The following is a 15,545-nucleotide window of genomic DNA, read 5'->3' on the forward strand; positions in this document are numbered from 1 at the left end:
CTCTCTCTCTCTCTCTCTCTGCCTCACCCACATACACAGAAACACAGGTGCATGCCCAGCATACTAACCCATGCAGGTTGACATGGCTAATACGCAGTGATATATGACACAAGTGCTTATGATCTCCATGCAGGTCCTCTCAATTCAATTCAATTCAAATAAGCTTTGTTGGCATGAATGTTCAAGTTATATTATTGCCAAAGCTAAATGACATATTATGGAAAACTAAATAGATTAGCACAAGATAACAATAATCTCTCTCACACAAACTGGTTCACACAGAAACACACCTATACAAGGTCTTCATTTTGCAGGTACTGTATCAGCAAGTCAGTTCAGGTTCGTCAGCTTTTTGTTCCCAGTACTAAACACACCACCAGCAGCAAAACAGACAAAGATAACAACTGAGGGAATGCCAACAATAATGTCTGGCAGCAGCTTTAGCTGTGGCGACAGAGTCAAAGTTTGAATATGCAGAATTTAGTTCCAGGTGTACCGGTAACTCACCTCTGTGCATATTTACTAATCTCTCAATTTTATGGCAGTTTTACTTGCGTTTTTGTGCCTCAACGCCGGCGACAGACGTGGTCCAAGCTCATTGTATTTTATTTATTCACTCATTTTATTTTTCTGTTTCATTTCTACCCCTATACCATCCCATTGAGTCTGTGCCTTCTCTACCTATATGTCTTGTTATCCTCATAATCAGCAGTGGGTCCGTATATCATTGTACGAGTGACTGTTTTGTCGTTCGTAATATATGTGGGAGTTTCGTGCATATGGCTTCACTCATTGCTCACTTTCTCACTACCTCTGCCAGCGAACAGGGCTTCTGACACTTCTATGTTTTATTTATTATTTTATTTTATATCTATTCATATTATTTGGATTTTATTTATCATTCTTGTTATTATTACTTTCACCATTCTCTCTCTTGTTGTTACAGTAATTATGTAAGCCACAACTTGACTAGTTGGCAGAGGCATACAACCACACAAAGCACACATTTTCAGCTTTATAGTAGCTACATAGGTCTAGATCAATAAAGCTATACAGTTCATACAGCCCATCACACTGATTCCTGCACCGAATCAGAGGCCACAGAAATAATTTTAAAAAGCGTTGCAGGCTGGATATGCAGGCTTTCCATGTGATTAGACAACACATACTATTAAAAAATATCTTTATTTAATTTGATTTTGTAGCAGTTTTTCATTGTAATTTTGTTTTTATAATTTTCAACCTATAAGCTTCTGAGCGTGATGCAAATTAAGCAACCATAACAGAGGAGAATAGCTCTTCATTGCTTCACATATCCAGTGTGATGGGTTTCAGCAGCTGGTGCGTGAGATGTCATATAAGGTTAAAGGAGCACAGTCTTAAACAATACTTGCACTACAGGAGCTACTGCATTTAAATACAGCCTTTAACTGGATTATTGTATGGCCGTCGGCCTGTTATATTGGATTAACTGTTATTATGCAGAAGAAAGTCACAATCACTTTGAAGGTTCAATTGGATTGGGGTCAGTTTGGATGCTCTGGAACAAATGCGCCCCATTAATGGATTATTAAGGCTGTGAGGCATTTATTGTATTATAGATTAAGGGTTCCCAAACTGGCGTCCAAGGAACCACAGGGGGTCTTTAAGTGGGTTCCACTACTGGTTCCATTTATAAGTCAGTGAGGCTGTTTATTACTGTTACTGAGTATGAAGAGAGGGTCTAGTTGAGATTTATTTTATACTTATCTAGATGTGGCAGGAGCAGATGTACATACTGTAGACATTTACATCTACCACATTTCTATTTTTTTCAGATTAATGCAAAATAAAACAACAACAATGTGCTGATTTTAAACAATGAGACTGTTTAAAACACTGGTTCCCAACCTGCAGGTCCTGACTCCTTCTAAGGGTCGCCAAAGCTTCAGGGAGGGTCGTGAGGCCTTCTTGATTTTAAAGGGTGCAAGACAACCTTTTTTTTTAGAAATATACAGTTGGCTTATATATCAGCATTTTATTCATTCATATGAAGAAAACTAAGTTAAATTGTTATTTTTCAGGTTTGGATTATTATTTAAGATATAAACAGGATACGGGCACAGTGAAGACCTGAACACATGTATTATATTCAAAGAAACTTCACTCTCTGCTAAACAGCCTCATCCTGCATTATAAAAGTACGCCGTTAAAACAACCAAAGAGCTGATAGAACAATCGCCAAGCGTATTAAGTATGAATGATAGATAAGAATAAAAAAAACCCCACATAATACAGACTAAGAATTGTATTAAAAGTTCCTAAAAATAACAGGAAAACTCATCTCTGATGTAATATTCACAGGAAATAATCTGCTCAAAATTCATCCAAATCTCTCATTTTACACAAACTTCCTGCAGTTACTGCGTTCACTATTTGGGTTAATTGTACAGCTTTACATTTGTTCTGAACCGTTAATGTTATGCGTTGAATATAATATGAAATATCCATAAAATATGTCACTATGGGGTCGTCAGTTTTCTCAATGATAGAAAAAGGGGTCCCTTTAGGATAAAGGGTTGGGAAGCACTGGTTTAAAATGACATAATAATGAATAAAATATTACAGTAAAAGCATTTTAGTGCAGACAACGGATATAAATGTGTGTGTGATGCCATCAAAAGCAAAACTGTGACAGCCTGCTGTCCCTAAACAGACTCATAAACTAATAACAACAATGCATTTGTGCTTTTCATTAAGATCTAAGTTGAATTATAGCCTCCCTGCTACGTTTTGGGATGTAAGACTGTTATTTTCTTCTGTACATAATGCCACCTGTCTAAAACTGTCATGCTTCTCAATTACATTTCCCTTTTTGCATAGTGTTTCTCAGTAAAATGCAGAAGTTGTTTAGTTAAATGTGACTGTACATATTGGCTTACCATCGTTGCATAAATCATACCTTTAAATGCCGCAGCCTTTCAGTAGATCTTTCGCTGCTGTTTCCCTCAAGGCTGCAGCTTTCTCTCGTGTGCATTAGATATAATAGACTGAGCCTTTCAATGGTTGTCAGTGAGCACAGTCTCTTTGCTGAGCACTTAATGCTTTATAGATTTCTAAGTGCTGTCAATTGTACCTTTTTTTTGTACAATAGTAGTCAAGCTTATGAGTTCCAGCTTAAATCAAATGCTCAACTCAGAATGCTGATTCATAATGGAGCGGTAGTTACAATTAAAATGTGAGCTATGCAATATAGAAATTCGGTATTTACCAGTGTGAGCTGTGCAATCAATCGAACTTCAGTTACAATTTTTGGCTTCCAACAATTATGAAAACAAGATAGGGCTTGAACATGTCATACTAGCTTGTCCCTCTAAGGAGGTTAAATAATGCTCCAAACTAGGGATGTTAATAATTAACCGTTTCATTTTTAAAGAACAACGGCCAATGAGGAAACTCCAATCATCACTCAGTCAGTCACTCACTCAGTTTGTAGGGCTGGCCCTCCGTCCTCCAGCCAAAAAATAACTGGAACCTCTATTTAACATTCCCAAAACTGAACTGTACTTTTAGATATGTAAAGTTTATTTTTTTCAAAGACAAGACAACCATGAATCCACTGAAACAAGTTCATCGCTGTTGCAGCCTTTAATATTTAGTCTGCGTCGTGCAGGTGTGTTTCATGACTTGTAAACTAATTGTACTTTAAAGTGACGGGCGGGTTGTGGTTTCTCTTAAGTCGGGAACATGTCACAACACGAGCAGTTTGCTTCCTCCTGGTGGGAAACTGCCTGGAGCCATTAAGCAAAATCACATTACTCGTTACCAGCTTGTAAGATCACTCTACAAATTCAAAATACTTCAACTGAGACAGTGAGATTACATTTTAGTATTTTGAAGAGCTTTCAATCAATTAAAGTATTTAATCGTGATTAGTCTCAAATGAATCTCACATTCTTTATCTGTTCAAAATGTACCTTAAAGGGAGATTTGTCAAGTATTTAATACTCTTATCAACATGGGAGTGGACAAATATGCTGCTTTATGCAAATGTATGTATATATTTATTATTGGAAATCAATTAACAACACAAAACAATGACAAATATTGTCCAGAAACCCTCACAGGTACTGCATTTAGTATAACAAATATGCTCAAATCATAACATGGCAAACTGCAGCCCAACAGGCAACAACAGCTGTCAGTGTGTCAGTGTGCTGACTTGACTATGACTTACCCCAAACTGCATGTGATTATCATAAAGTGGGCATGTCTGTAAAGGGGAGACTCGTGGGTACCCATAGAACCCATTTTCATTCACATATCTTGAGGTCAGAGGTCAAGGGACCCCTTTGAAAATGGCCATGACAGTTTTTCCTCCAACATTTAGCGCAAGTTTGGAGCGTTATTTAGTCTCCTTTGCGACAAGCTAGTATGACATGGTTGGTACCAATGGATTCATTAGGTTTCCTAGCTTTAAAACTGAGTCCGCTACAACCTAAAAATCACAAGTTGCATTAATGCGTTAAAGAAATTAGTGGCGTTTAAACAAATTTGCCTTTGACAGCCCTAGTATTTTGTCCAGCAAGTCAGATTTGCATAAGCGATTGTGGGAGAGTGACTGGCGTGTGTTGGTGTCAGTGATCGAGGTGTTTCTAATCAGATTAGACGCGACTCAACAGCCGCGGATCAGAGGACCCCTGCCTCCCGAAACATGAATCAACACATCCATCAATCACCGCAGGGTTTTAAATCAGCCCTGAACGGTTCAATGATCTCCACTGTGTGCCGAAACAGATCCAATAACCAGATGAGTTCCACAATTATCGACCGGCAGTGATTTGTGCACGAGCATCCTAAAAAAGGGGGCTATCCTCCCTGAACTCATAATTCATAGTCGTTATTCCTGTGACCTTGGTTTCTTCTAGCTGTTAGGGGCATAGTTAGGGGCGGATGTGGAGATCACTCCCGAAGCGAGTAGGGGGGGAAAAAAGGGGGGAAAAGATCAGAGCTGCAACTTTAATCTTTGATGTCATCAAGAGACACAGCCCGCAGCCTGTTGATGACATCACAGATTACAATCTCTACAGTTTCTTTTTGGGGGGAAACGGCTGCACAAATCCAGATTTAGGTGACCACAGATATTCAGCTTCAGGGTGGATGAGCATTTATCATCCTCACACCCTCCTCCTCCTCCTCTTCCTCCTGCTCCACACCCAACACCCCCCGCCCCCCTTCTTATTCCTCAGCAGCACCTTGATCCCATTTTCTAGAATAGTCTTTTCCAGCCTCTATCACAAGTAGCATCTGTCACCTGCATGTGAATCCAGCTGTGTGCATGCTTGAATATGTGTGTCAGTTGAGTTCCCTATCTCTGTGTGTGTGTGTGTGTGTGTGTGTGTGTGTGTGTGTGTGCGTGCGTGCGTGTGCATGCGTGTGATTAGTGTGTCAAGGCAACCGCTCTCCGTAAAAAGAAGCACAATGAAAGGGAAATATGTGTCATGTCCTTGCTAGCCCTCGAAGGAGAGAGAAAGAGAGAGAGAGAGATCTATTTCTGTCGCCACAAATGGAGGTGTTCAAGCAGCCTTCAATAGCAGAGATTTGCCTCTTCACACACACACACACACACACACACACACACTGGGAGCTAGAGAAAAGGCTAACCATTCAGAGAGAGGCCGATAAAAAAGATAATAGAGAAAATTAAACAGAGGAGGACGGAAAAAGGGAGAGGAAAGGGGGAGGGGAAAGGCAGAATAATGTACACTGAGTTCATAAATATTGGTACACACACTCACACACACACACACACACAAACACACACACACACACACACACACGCATACACACATACAGTTTCCCCCCACATAAAAGCAGAGTGCTAGTTGTTTACCTAGAGGCATGCCTTTGTTGAGGAGATGTGAGCTTCCCATGGTGTGTTCCCCAGCCGGCCAGCACACAACAGAAACCTACAGTTTTCACACAGCAGACATGAACAGGAATCCAGTCAGCATATGGCGGCTGTGGCCAGCTACCTCGCTTCCCGTAGTCCTTCTCCCAGCCCCTTAGTGACAAGCATACACATGTGCTCCCCCTCTTTTCTCTCTCTCTCTCTCTCTCTCTCCCCTCCCTTCCGTCCCCTTCGCTCGCCGGTTTCTCTCTATCTGTCTTACCCCTCCCTCCCTCCCTTCCTCCTCTAGCTACCTCCTCTCCCCTCCCTTTCTCACTTTTTATTACAGCAAATCTCTGTGTTTCCGTCTGTCTCGCACTAAAAAGAAACCTGCACACACACGCTGAATGCTGCTGCATTTAAGGGTAAAAGAGTGTGTGTGTGTGTGTGTGTGTGTGTGTGTGTGTGAGAGAGAGAGAGAGAGAGAGAGCAGGAATGGGGAGGAGCTACCGCTGGCCAAAATTCATCTTTTGTTTCCTGAAAGACGACAGGGAGGGGAAAAAAAAGAAGAGTTATGCAATTTCAAGTCTGTAGCAAGAGAGGAAAAACTTGTTCTATGTGACATCAGGAAAACAATTATGAAGCTCGTCAAACTTTATTATAATAAGCAACAACATGTTATGACACTTTAATCAGTGTTTGTTTCCCACCAAACAAACTTGATTGCTTATTTTGCTCCTCTAATTGTACTTTATAAGTTTACTTATGCAAATCTGATCTGAGATCAGAGGTGTGGTGACGTTCTTTCACAATATTCAAACTTGAAAATAAATAATTACTAATGGCCTTTAAACTATTCACACTCAGACAGTGCTAAATAAAAGATGGATCCAGGATTTCTACGGTGGGTAAATCTGCTGCATTTGCACCCCATTTTCATACAAACATTTTTACCAATGTCACATGAATACAGGTGTATTACTTTTTTAAATGTCAAGGAAGGTAGGTGAATAATCTTATATTTTACTCCACCACCCAAGTAACTGGGTCAAATTATTAATAATAATTATAATGACAACCATGCAAACTCTTATTACTAAGGTTATTATTGCTAGAATAACTGTACTGTAGGGCTGCAACTAACAATTATTTTCATTGCCAATTAATCTGTTGATTATTTTCTCAATTAATCGATTAGTTGTTTGGTCTATGAAATGTCAGAATAAAATGTCAAAGCCCAAGATGACGTCCTCAAAATTCCTCAAATGTTTTGTCCACAACTCAAAGATATTCAGTTTACTGTCATAGACCTCTTAAAATATTACTCAAACTGATTAATTGATTATCAAAATAGTTGGCGATTAATTTAATAGTTGACAACTAATCGATAAAACAATTAATCATTTCAGCTCTATACTAAATAATACCAAAAGTTTCCATGAATACAGATGTATTATTTTTTTTAAATTCAAGTAAGGCATTTATAACTTTGCAGATCATTTACATGAACAAAAAAACAAAATAACACACTAAAGGAAAGAGAAAGCACAACAGCATAAAACGTCCCTTTAAATGCAACTCTTTATAGTGCTTTGTGATCTTATTATAATGAAAATCATGCAACATTTGTATTACTAATGTTGTTATTGTTATAGAGTTAGACAAAACTGTCGCTAAATATACTGATTATTATTTTGTGTGACAAGCAACATGTGGAGTTCTTGATAAATCTTATCATGTAAAAGACATGTCGGCTTTCAGGGAGGTTTGAACAGATAAAGAAAAAAAAATCCTCAGGCAGTTTAAATTATTAAAAATACTGTTAATTAATTATTTAAATATATATGTTGAACGGTAAGAGGTAGGAAGCTTTTTAACTTTTAAACTTTAGGCTGTTACAAATCATAAAACTACTGAAATTAGCCTAAAACTTTAGTAGTTAATTTTCCTCCATGAAACAAATGAACAAAATATAATTAATTAAATGTTAAAAACTGTCAGTAAGGCAATAGTCTAATTAATTAATTTTTATGATTCCCTAATTTATTTATTTTTGTTTGTTTTTTGCCACAACAGACTCTCACCACCTCATTACGTCTGTACTTTGTAACAGGAAGCAATTTGTCAGTTTGATCTGAGACCAAAGTTAATTACCAGCCGTGACAGCGTGTGGTTGGTATTGTTTTCGTGGCAAAATGTGGTCGGGAACTACCACAGAGGAGGTTTTGAGTACTTTGCCAGGTGTTTTGTATTTCTGTCTGACTGTGGACAGATTCTGTCAACTTGGTAGCATCCGTGCAAGATGCAGTCACGAAACTTTACAGGTGTGTAGTTGAGGAAGTGAGGAAGGGGCCACTTTACGCCAAAGGCTCAATTTGGCGTCGCGGCTAGAACATTAATACTGGAGTAATAACATCAACAAACGGCATAGTGTGATCTATGATGTGACTTTGTCTATTCCTGTTATGCCTGTAAATATGACAGGCAGTGTTATTAATCCGATACTTTAACTTACTGAACCATGAAATCACTTTAATTTCTTAAACTCTGGTTAACACCTTCTCAGGCTCTTTCTACTCCTGCAGCGCTGATGTTACAGTTACTCTCGTCTACACGTGGCCACTTGATAACCACAGTGATATAAGCATCCGCCCCTAACTGCCAGGGCCTAACCTAGTTTAACCGCAATGATGGTTACATCACATCCTCACTATTGGTAAATGTCACAGACAGCCAGTGGGCGAGTTGTTCAGATCCAAAAAGAGGCAGAGGGTCAGGAAAACAGTTGTTTCAACACTGTAGATCGGCCGACTCGTGACCTTTGTCGTATGTTATCACCTCGACCATTTACCTTTAACCGCTCCTGTCAGATGCTGGCAACATATCTAGCTTTAAAGGTTCTTTATATGTTCTATATTAAGAGCAGAGAATGAAGTCACTCTCCTTCTGTGTGTGTGTGTTGTAATCAGAGCTTCTTCCTGCTTTGTGTAGATAGCCGGGCCGGCCGTGTGCCTTTTAGTGAGCGTGCCCCACTGGCTAGCCCACCATTCTCTGTCCACCGTTCTGACGGCGACGTTGCAGAAGCGTAGCGCCCACCCTCTGGTTTTCCCCAGGTTAACACTGTTAGCTCTGTCAGCAGTGTTGACATTGTTTTCATTGTTAGCCATTGCCTTGTTGAGAGCAATGCAGTGGTAAGAGAAATGCTTGCATTGGGAGTGGGTGCTACACTTACACAGCGGCGCCTTCAGTTGGGAAGGCGTTATCAGCTGTAACCGCCGTACGAGGACATTGCAGAGCAGCTGCTCCCTATGCGAGATTGAGAGCATTTTTATTGCCTCCACATGGCTCATTATCAACAGTCAATATCAACATGGCGGCGGCTGAGCTGGCGACTCGCAGCTAACGGTGCTAACAGTAACAATGGCAACAGAGCTAAAAGTGTTTACCTGAGGGGGGGAACCGGAGGGTGGGTTCTACGCTACAACGTTGCACTAAAAGCATGTGCGGCCGACGGGGCTATGTCAACAAAGCACAGAGAAGCTCTGATTGCAACACACACAGAGGGACTTCATTCTCTGCTCAGGTAGACATTACTTCTCTATATCTTTACTAGCGAATAGTTGTTTGATGCTATATTAATGCTCTGGATATCGTATGGAGAACCTTTAAAATTACTTTTCATCTTCACAGGAAGATGAGCAACGAGCTCCTCCTTGTTTCTTGCTTTATTTAGACACTTGAGGAGATGTATAGCTCTGAGCCCCGGGTTTTTTCTTTGATAAAATAATCCAACTGGAATCTCCAGCTGTTAGGTGCGTCACCATCTCCTACTTCAGTCACGATGGCACCGAGTCAGAGAGCAGAGAAATCTGATGGGAATTATGACTAATCAGAAGTCTGCAAGGGTACACGTAGTAAAGTAAAACTTCATTTGGCCTGTTTTCTGACTGCTGCTGCTTACCGGAGTGCTGCAGGCGAATACCACCGACGCCACCAGCCACTGTGACTCTAGGTGTGTTCATTTAATGATGTCCACACCAGACGGGGGAGTCACGGTGGGAGAGGACATGACTCAGTCATTCCTCACAACGAGAAGTAAACACTGAAACTAATAGAACTGTGGAGGTAAAGCAAAACATGTGGTCCAGAAAAAACAATCGCGTGACATTTCTGACCGGTGACACCGTATCAGGAGACAGCGAATCTTCAAAACTAAAGGCTGTGCCACCTTAAAGGGATAGTTTGGTGTTTTGAAGTGGGGTTGTATGAGGTACTTCTCCATAGTCAGTGTATTACCTACAGTAGATGACGGTCGGCACGCCCCCAGTTTGGAGAAGCAGACAGGAGCAAAGCAATGTACTGCTGTGGCAGCAAAACGTATTTTAGCCACCTAAAAGAAAGGCTTACCTAAAAAAAATTAAATCAGTTTAAGTGTACGTTATATTTAGAACATTTTCACCAGTTTATCTTGCTGCCAGACAGCTATACAGTCTATGTTTCCGACGGGAAAATTATGCTGTTGTCTAGGTTCTTTCCAAAGCAACCAGACTGCATTGGAAAAAAGCAGAAATTTGACCTCACAGAAGACGGGAGTTTCTTATCTACCGCTGCCTCGATTGGTTAGTTTGCTTGTGTTATTGTGTGACTTTGGTTAATAACAGACCAGCAACCCCCGTGTTCTGCGTGGTAAAATTACAGGTTTCTGGAGTCTGGAGGCTTTGGCGAGAGCATAGATGAATACAACGGCTTCAGTTCCTCATCGGAAAGGGCTGTCTGATGGCAAGATAAATCTACTGTAGGTAATATACTGAATATGGATACCTCATACAAGCCCACTTCAAAACACCCGAACTATCCCTTTAATGCATAATTTACGCAGCAGCTCTGAAGAGTGGCAAAGGGGGAAGTTTCAAATGTGTGTCTGTGGCAGCAGTAGAGTGGGTGAAGCGGTAAAACCCCTTCATGTTTGTCATGCAGAAGTTGACTTGAAGTCCCCTTTTGAATTACAGACGACAGTGGAAGCCGCTCTGAACAGACTTGTAGCTGTATCTCGGTTTCAGACTTGAAAAACGTGTTGGCGTGTTCCTCTTTTTCTTTCACCTCAACACTATAAAAAGTCTGACAAAATCTTTTTCTGATAATATTTGAGGCAAGAAAAATCCCATGTACTGAAGCGTAAATAATGATCAAATCACAACAGCTACTTTAATAGTTTGCTCAGGGATTTAGGAGCTTTGCAACATCGTATTTTGCTCCATATTGCAGAAAGTATCAGCCACTTGCTGTTTGAAGACGAAGCACTTGAGCTGCCTAATGTCTCGCCATAATAAGCATGATGTATTACCCTTAAACAAATTATGTAAATTCAATGGCTAAAATTAATTTCTTAATTTGACAACTATCTCTTTCCTTGTCATCACACCACACATGGATGCTTTTTGTCTACGAGGTCATTAAATAATAACAGTCTGCATGTATAACAAGGAGTGGGTTAAGTGTGCAGGTCCAGCTTCAGTTCTTATACCAAATTCAAACTGACAACCTGGAGTCAACAACGTGAGAAGCTACAGACACATTTATCGCGTTGACGGGGCAAATTCACTCCAACCACCTCTCTTACACGCAAGAGACAAATGTTCCCCGGGAGATGGAGGAAGCACGAAACATATTCGGTGCTTCTAAATAAGGATGGAGAGAGGAGGAGACAGTGCAGGGAGACAATATCTGGCCTCCTCTAGCTACAGAGAGAGAGAGAGGAGAGAGAGGTAGATGGGAGAATATAGGAACAAGTAATGATGGGCAGAATATTTAATGCTGCTCATGAGAGGAAAAGGAGGAATAGAACAGGGAAAAAGTGAGAGAGGAGGAGAGAGGATAGATTTAGAGTAGGGCTGTCAAAGTTAACGCCCAAATTAGTTTTAACGCCACTAATTTCTTTAACGCATTAACGCAATGTCACAGTTTTAAAGTGTGTGAGTGAAGATACTGGCATTATATGAAACAAAAAAAATGAAGGAATCCATTGGAACCAACCATGTCATACTAGGTTGTTGCGAAGGAAGTTAAATAACGCTCCAAACTTACGCTATATTCTGGTGAGGAAATACTTTCATGGCCATTTTCAAAGGGGTCCCTTGACCTCTGACCTCGAGATATGTGAATGAAAATGGGTTCTATGGGTACCCACGAGTCTCCCCTTTACAGACATGCCCACTTTATGATAATCACATGCAGTTTGGGGCAAGTCATAGTCAAGTCAGCACACTGACACACTGACAGCTGTTGTTGCCTGTTGGGCTGCAGTTTGCCATGTTATGATTTGAGATTATTTTTAATGCTAAATGCAGTACCTGTGAGGGTTTCTGGATGATATTTGTCATTGTTTTGTGTTGTTAATTGATTTCCAATCATAAATATATACATATATTTGCATAAAGCAGAATATTTGCCCACTCCCATGTTGTTAAGAGAATTAAATACTTGACAAATCTCCCTTTAAGGTACATTTTGAAGAGATAAAAAATGTGCGATTAACTATTTGAATCGATTGACAGCCCTAGTTTAGAGATTTCACTGCCTTACATTGTGTTTATTTATCAGTCTTGTGTGCAAACTGAGCAGCATGTACGTATATTGTGCGAGGGTGGACATTAACAGTTACACCCTTTCCTCTCCTTATCACTCCCCACCCGCTGTTCTTTCTACCTCTTCCTCTTTTTTTTAAATTTCTCTCCTCCTCCATCCCCTCTACCTCTCGCTCCTCACCCTCTCTCTGTCTGCCTCCCCCTCCCTCTCTCCTCTCCCTCTCTTTACCTCCTGCTCTTCCATCTGCCTATCTTGCTTTCTATCTTCAATCCCTCCCAATTTCTCCCTCAATCTCATTCGCTCTCCATCACCCCACCGCCACTCCTCATTCCCGCATCTCTTTCACTCTCTTTTTCCATCCCCGCCTTGCTCACCATACATCTCCACACCCCCGCCACCTCCCAACCCCCCTTTCTCCCTCCCTCTCTCTCTCTCTCTCTCTCTGTAGTCACTGCAGCGTGTCTAATGGTTCGGCTCCCTCTCAGCAGATCCACCAAGTGGAGGCCCGGCGAGCGGCAGCCCCGACTAACGCCTCCCAAACCGCTGGCCTTATCAAGACTGACAGCCAGCTAGACCCAGAGCTATCGCCAACACACACATAATTACAAAGATACACGCCTGCACATGTACAAAGATACAAGACAGAGAAATAAATGCACGCTCACATAAGCCGTTACGTGCAAAACAAATGCATACTGTGGTACATGCAGTTGCAAACATGCGTGTACACACAAATGCGTGACGAAGCATGGATGTTATCGATGCACACTATAGCTCTAAATGTAGCTCCAAACAAACACAAAGTGGCCATCGTATTAGCTGTAAACGTGCAGATGCAGTCACACATAAACACACACACACAGCAAATTGGATTTATGGATACTGACAGTGAGCTGCAGAACAATGTGGATGCCACTACAGAGGAGAGCGAGAAACTAGCAATCTAATCTACTATAGGAGGAGACGGGTAGAGCAGGCATGAAGAATCTAATCCATGTGTAGATGAGGAGAGTGAAAGGAGCTGGAATAGGTAGGAGCAGCAGGACAGAAACAAAAGAGATGAATGGAGGAACAGGTTGGCAGTAAAGAAGAATGAGGGTGAGGAGGAAGAAGAGAGGTGAGAGGCGGAAAGGAATGGGATGGCAGTAACGAAGATGGCAAGGGAGAGGAGGATGAGGAGGAGGAAAATAAAAATAAAGAGGATTTATTAATCTTACAGAAAGTTTGATGTGGAGAATTTTTAGATCTTATAGGTTCTCTATATGATATCCAGATAATTAATATAGCAGCAAACAACTATTTGCTATGTAAAGATATATTTTGCTTGACACATTGCAGATGATTATCTCCCCAAGTGATTATACCAACGGAGTGCTGCATACGCTTGTTTAAAGAGGTGCTTATTATGCTTATTTTCAGGTGCATACTTGTATTTTGGGTTTCTACTACAACATGAGCTCTTCGGACTCTGCTCCAGCTCCGCTCTAACTTGCTTTGTTTGAGGGCATACCAAACTAGCCGCTAGGCAGGTTTTATAGTATGCAAATGTGTTACTTGGTGACATCACCATGTCACGGAAGAAAGGCAGGACTTCAAGCAAGGCAGATCAGTTTCTGTGGGGGAGAGTAATTCCCTTTGGTGTGGACTTTGGGCTTTGTAATTTTGCAGACCTTTTACATGCACAACAAACTATATAACACACTAAAGGAAAGGGGGAAAAGCACTAAAGCATAATAGGTCCCCTTTAAAGAGGAATCACTGTATCTTACACACCTGTGATGTATGAATCTCAGATGTCCGTCACACATAATGAGTGACTTTTAAAGCCACTCGTCAATAGGAAAAAGTAATTTACTCTAAAAACATGTTCATTTCTAAATGCTTGGATGACGAAGTCTTCAAATACGGAAAGAGCAACCATGTTTGAGTTAATTTTTTAACTTTAATTTGGCACTCAATTTAAGCATATCATTTATTTATTTATTTTAAATTAAAATCACAGTGAATGTGTATCTTAATTCCTCACAACTTTAATTAATAATGTATGCTGATGAAGATGGCTATAAAAGGAGTGCACAGCCCACACGTCAATGCCTGCGTACTCCAATAAACTGAAAGTCGAAAATGTGTGATATTTCCACGTCAGGGTAAGGTTTTACCAAAGATGTGATTTTATGGATAATTTGTTCCTTAAAATTAAAGACTAATAGCTTCTTTCTAGATTCAGTAAATTGCACCAACATTCATCCACCGCTCTGTGTGTAATCCATCATAAAAGATGCAGAAATACCCATTTCTCAGCCAATTTATTCATCAATAAATAATAACCCTCCTGTCACACATACTGTATACACACACACAAACAAAAACAAACACTCATATTCATACAGTCACACACAATGCAAGCCTTCATACTGTAAATACACACATGCACAGAGTCATTTCCCCCGTTATTTGGTTTGGCACAGAGTTATAAAAACCTGAACACAGTGCAGAACCCAGCAGTAAGCACAGCCGCTGCTATCACATAAACACACACGTCTTCACACACATGCTACACACAGGAAGCTCTCGATATGGGGCCGTAAATACATCACAAACCTTGCATCACCTTCCTCTCTGTGTGTCCACTGTTCCACTTTGTTCCTGAGCTGGGTGGGGGTGGGGCATGCAGCAGATAATGGGCCAATTGTAAGCGATTAGAGCTCGTGCCAGCCAATCAGCGCAGAGCAGAACTGGACAGCGGCCAATGGCAATATGTTCACCGGGGGTGGGGAGGAGGGTGTGTGCTCTCACTCACACAGGAAAAGACATGTGGCCCGTGGAACAGAACGGATGTACGGGGGGGTTCACTGGTTTTATGGACTATTATAGAGCTGCAAAGATTCATTGATTAGTTGTTAACTATTGAATTAATCGTCAACTATTTTACTAATCGATTAATCAGTTTGAGTACATTTTTAATAAAAAAAAGGTCTAAATTCTCTGATCCCAGCTTCTTAAATGTGAATATTTCTGGTTTCTTTACTCCTCTATGACAGTAAACTGAATATCTTTGAATTGTGGACAAAACAAGACATTTGAGGACGTC

At 40.7% G+C, this 15,545-nt stretch overlaps 1 protein-coding gene and 1 long non-coding RNA gene across 3 annotated transcripts in view; one reads left to right on the forward strand and one right to left on the reverse strand.

Moving 5' to 3' along the window:
* LOC119494850 (C-terminal-binding protein 1) overlaps positions 1–6,138 on the reverse strand; it is a 30,896-nt gene extending 24,758 nt beyond the window's left edge. For both annotated transcript variants that reach the window (XM_037781031.1, XM_037781033.1), the window contains exon 1: positions 5,873–6,138. In XM_037781031.1, coding sequence (XP_037636959.1) covers positions 5,873–5,912 — 40 coding nt within the window. In that variant the 5' untranslated portion in view covers positions 5,913–6,138. The remainder of the gene's footprint in view (positions 1–5,872) is intronic.
* LOC119494856 overlaps positions 1–13,670 on the forward strand; it is a 91,140-nt gene extending 77,470 nt beyond the window's left edge. The window contains exon 5 of the long non-coding RNA XR_005208311.1: positions 12,903–13,670. This is a non-coding gene — a long non-coding RNA (uncharacterized LOC119494856). The remainder of the gene's footprint in view (positions 1–12,902) is intronic.
* Positions 13,671–15,545: the final 1,875 nt, after the last annotated feature.

The sequence above is a fragment of the Sebastes umbrosus genome, chromosome 9, assembly GCF_015220745.1.
Source record: "Sebastes umbrosus isolate fSebUmb1 chromosome 9, fSebUmb1.pri, whole genome shotgun sequence".
Classification (NCBI taxonomy): domain Eukaryota; kingdom Metazoa; phylum Chordata; class Actinopteri; order Perciformes; family Sebastidae; genus Sebastes; species Sebastes umbrosus.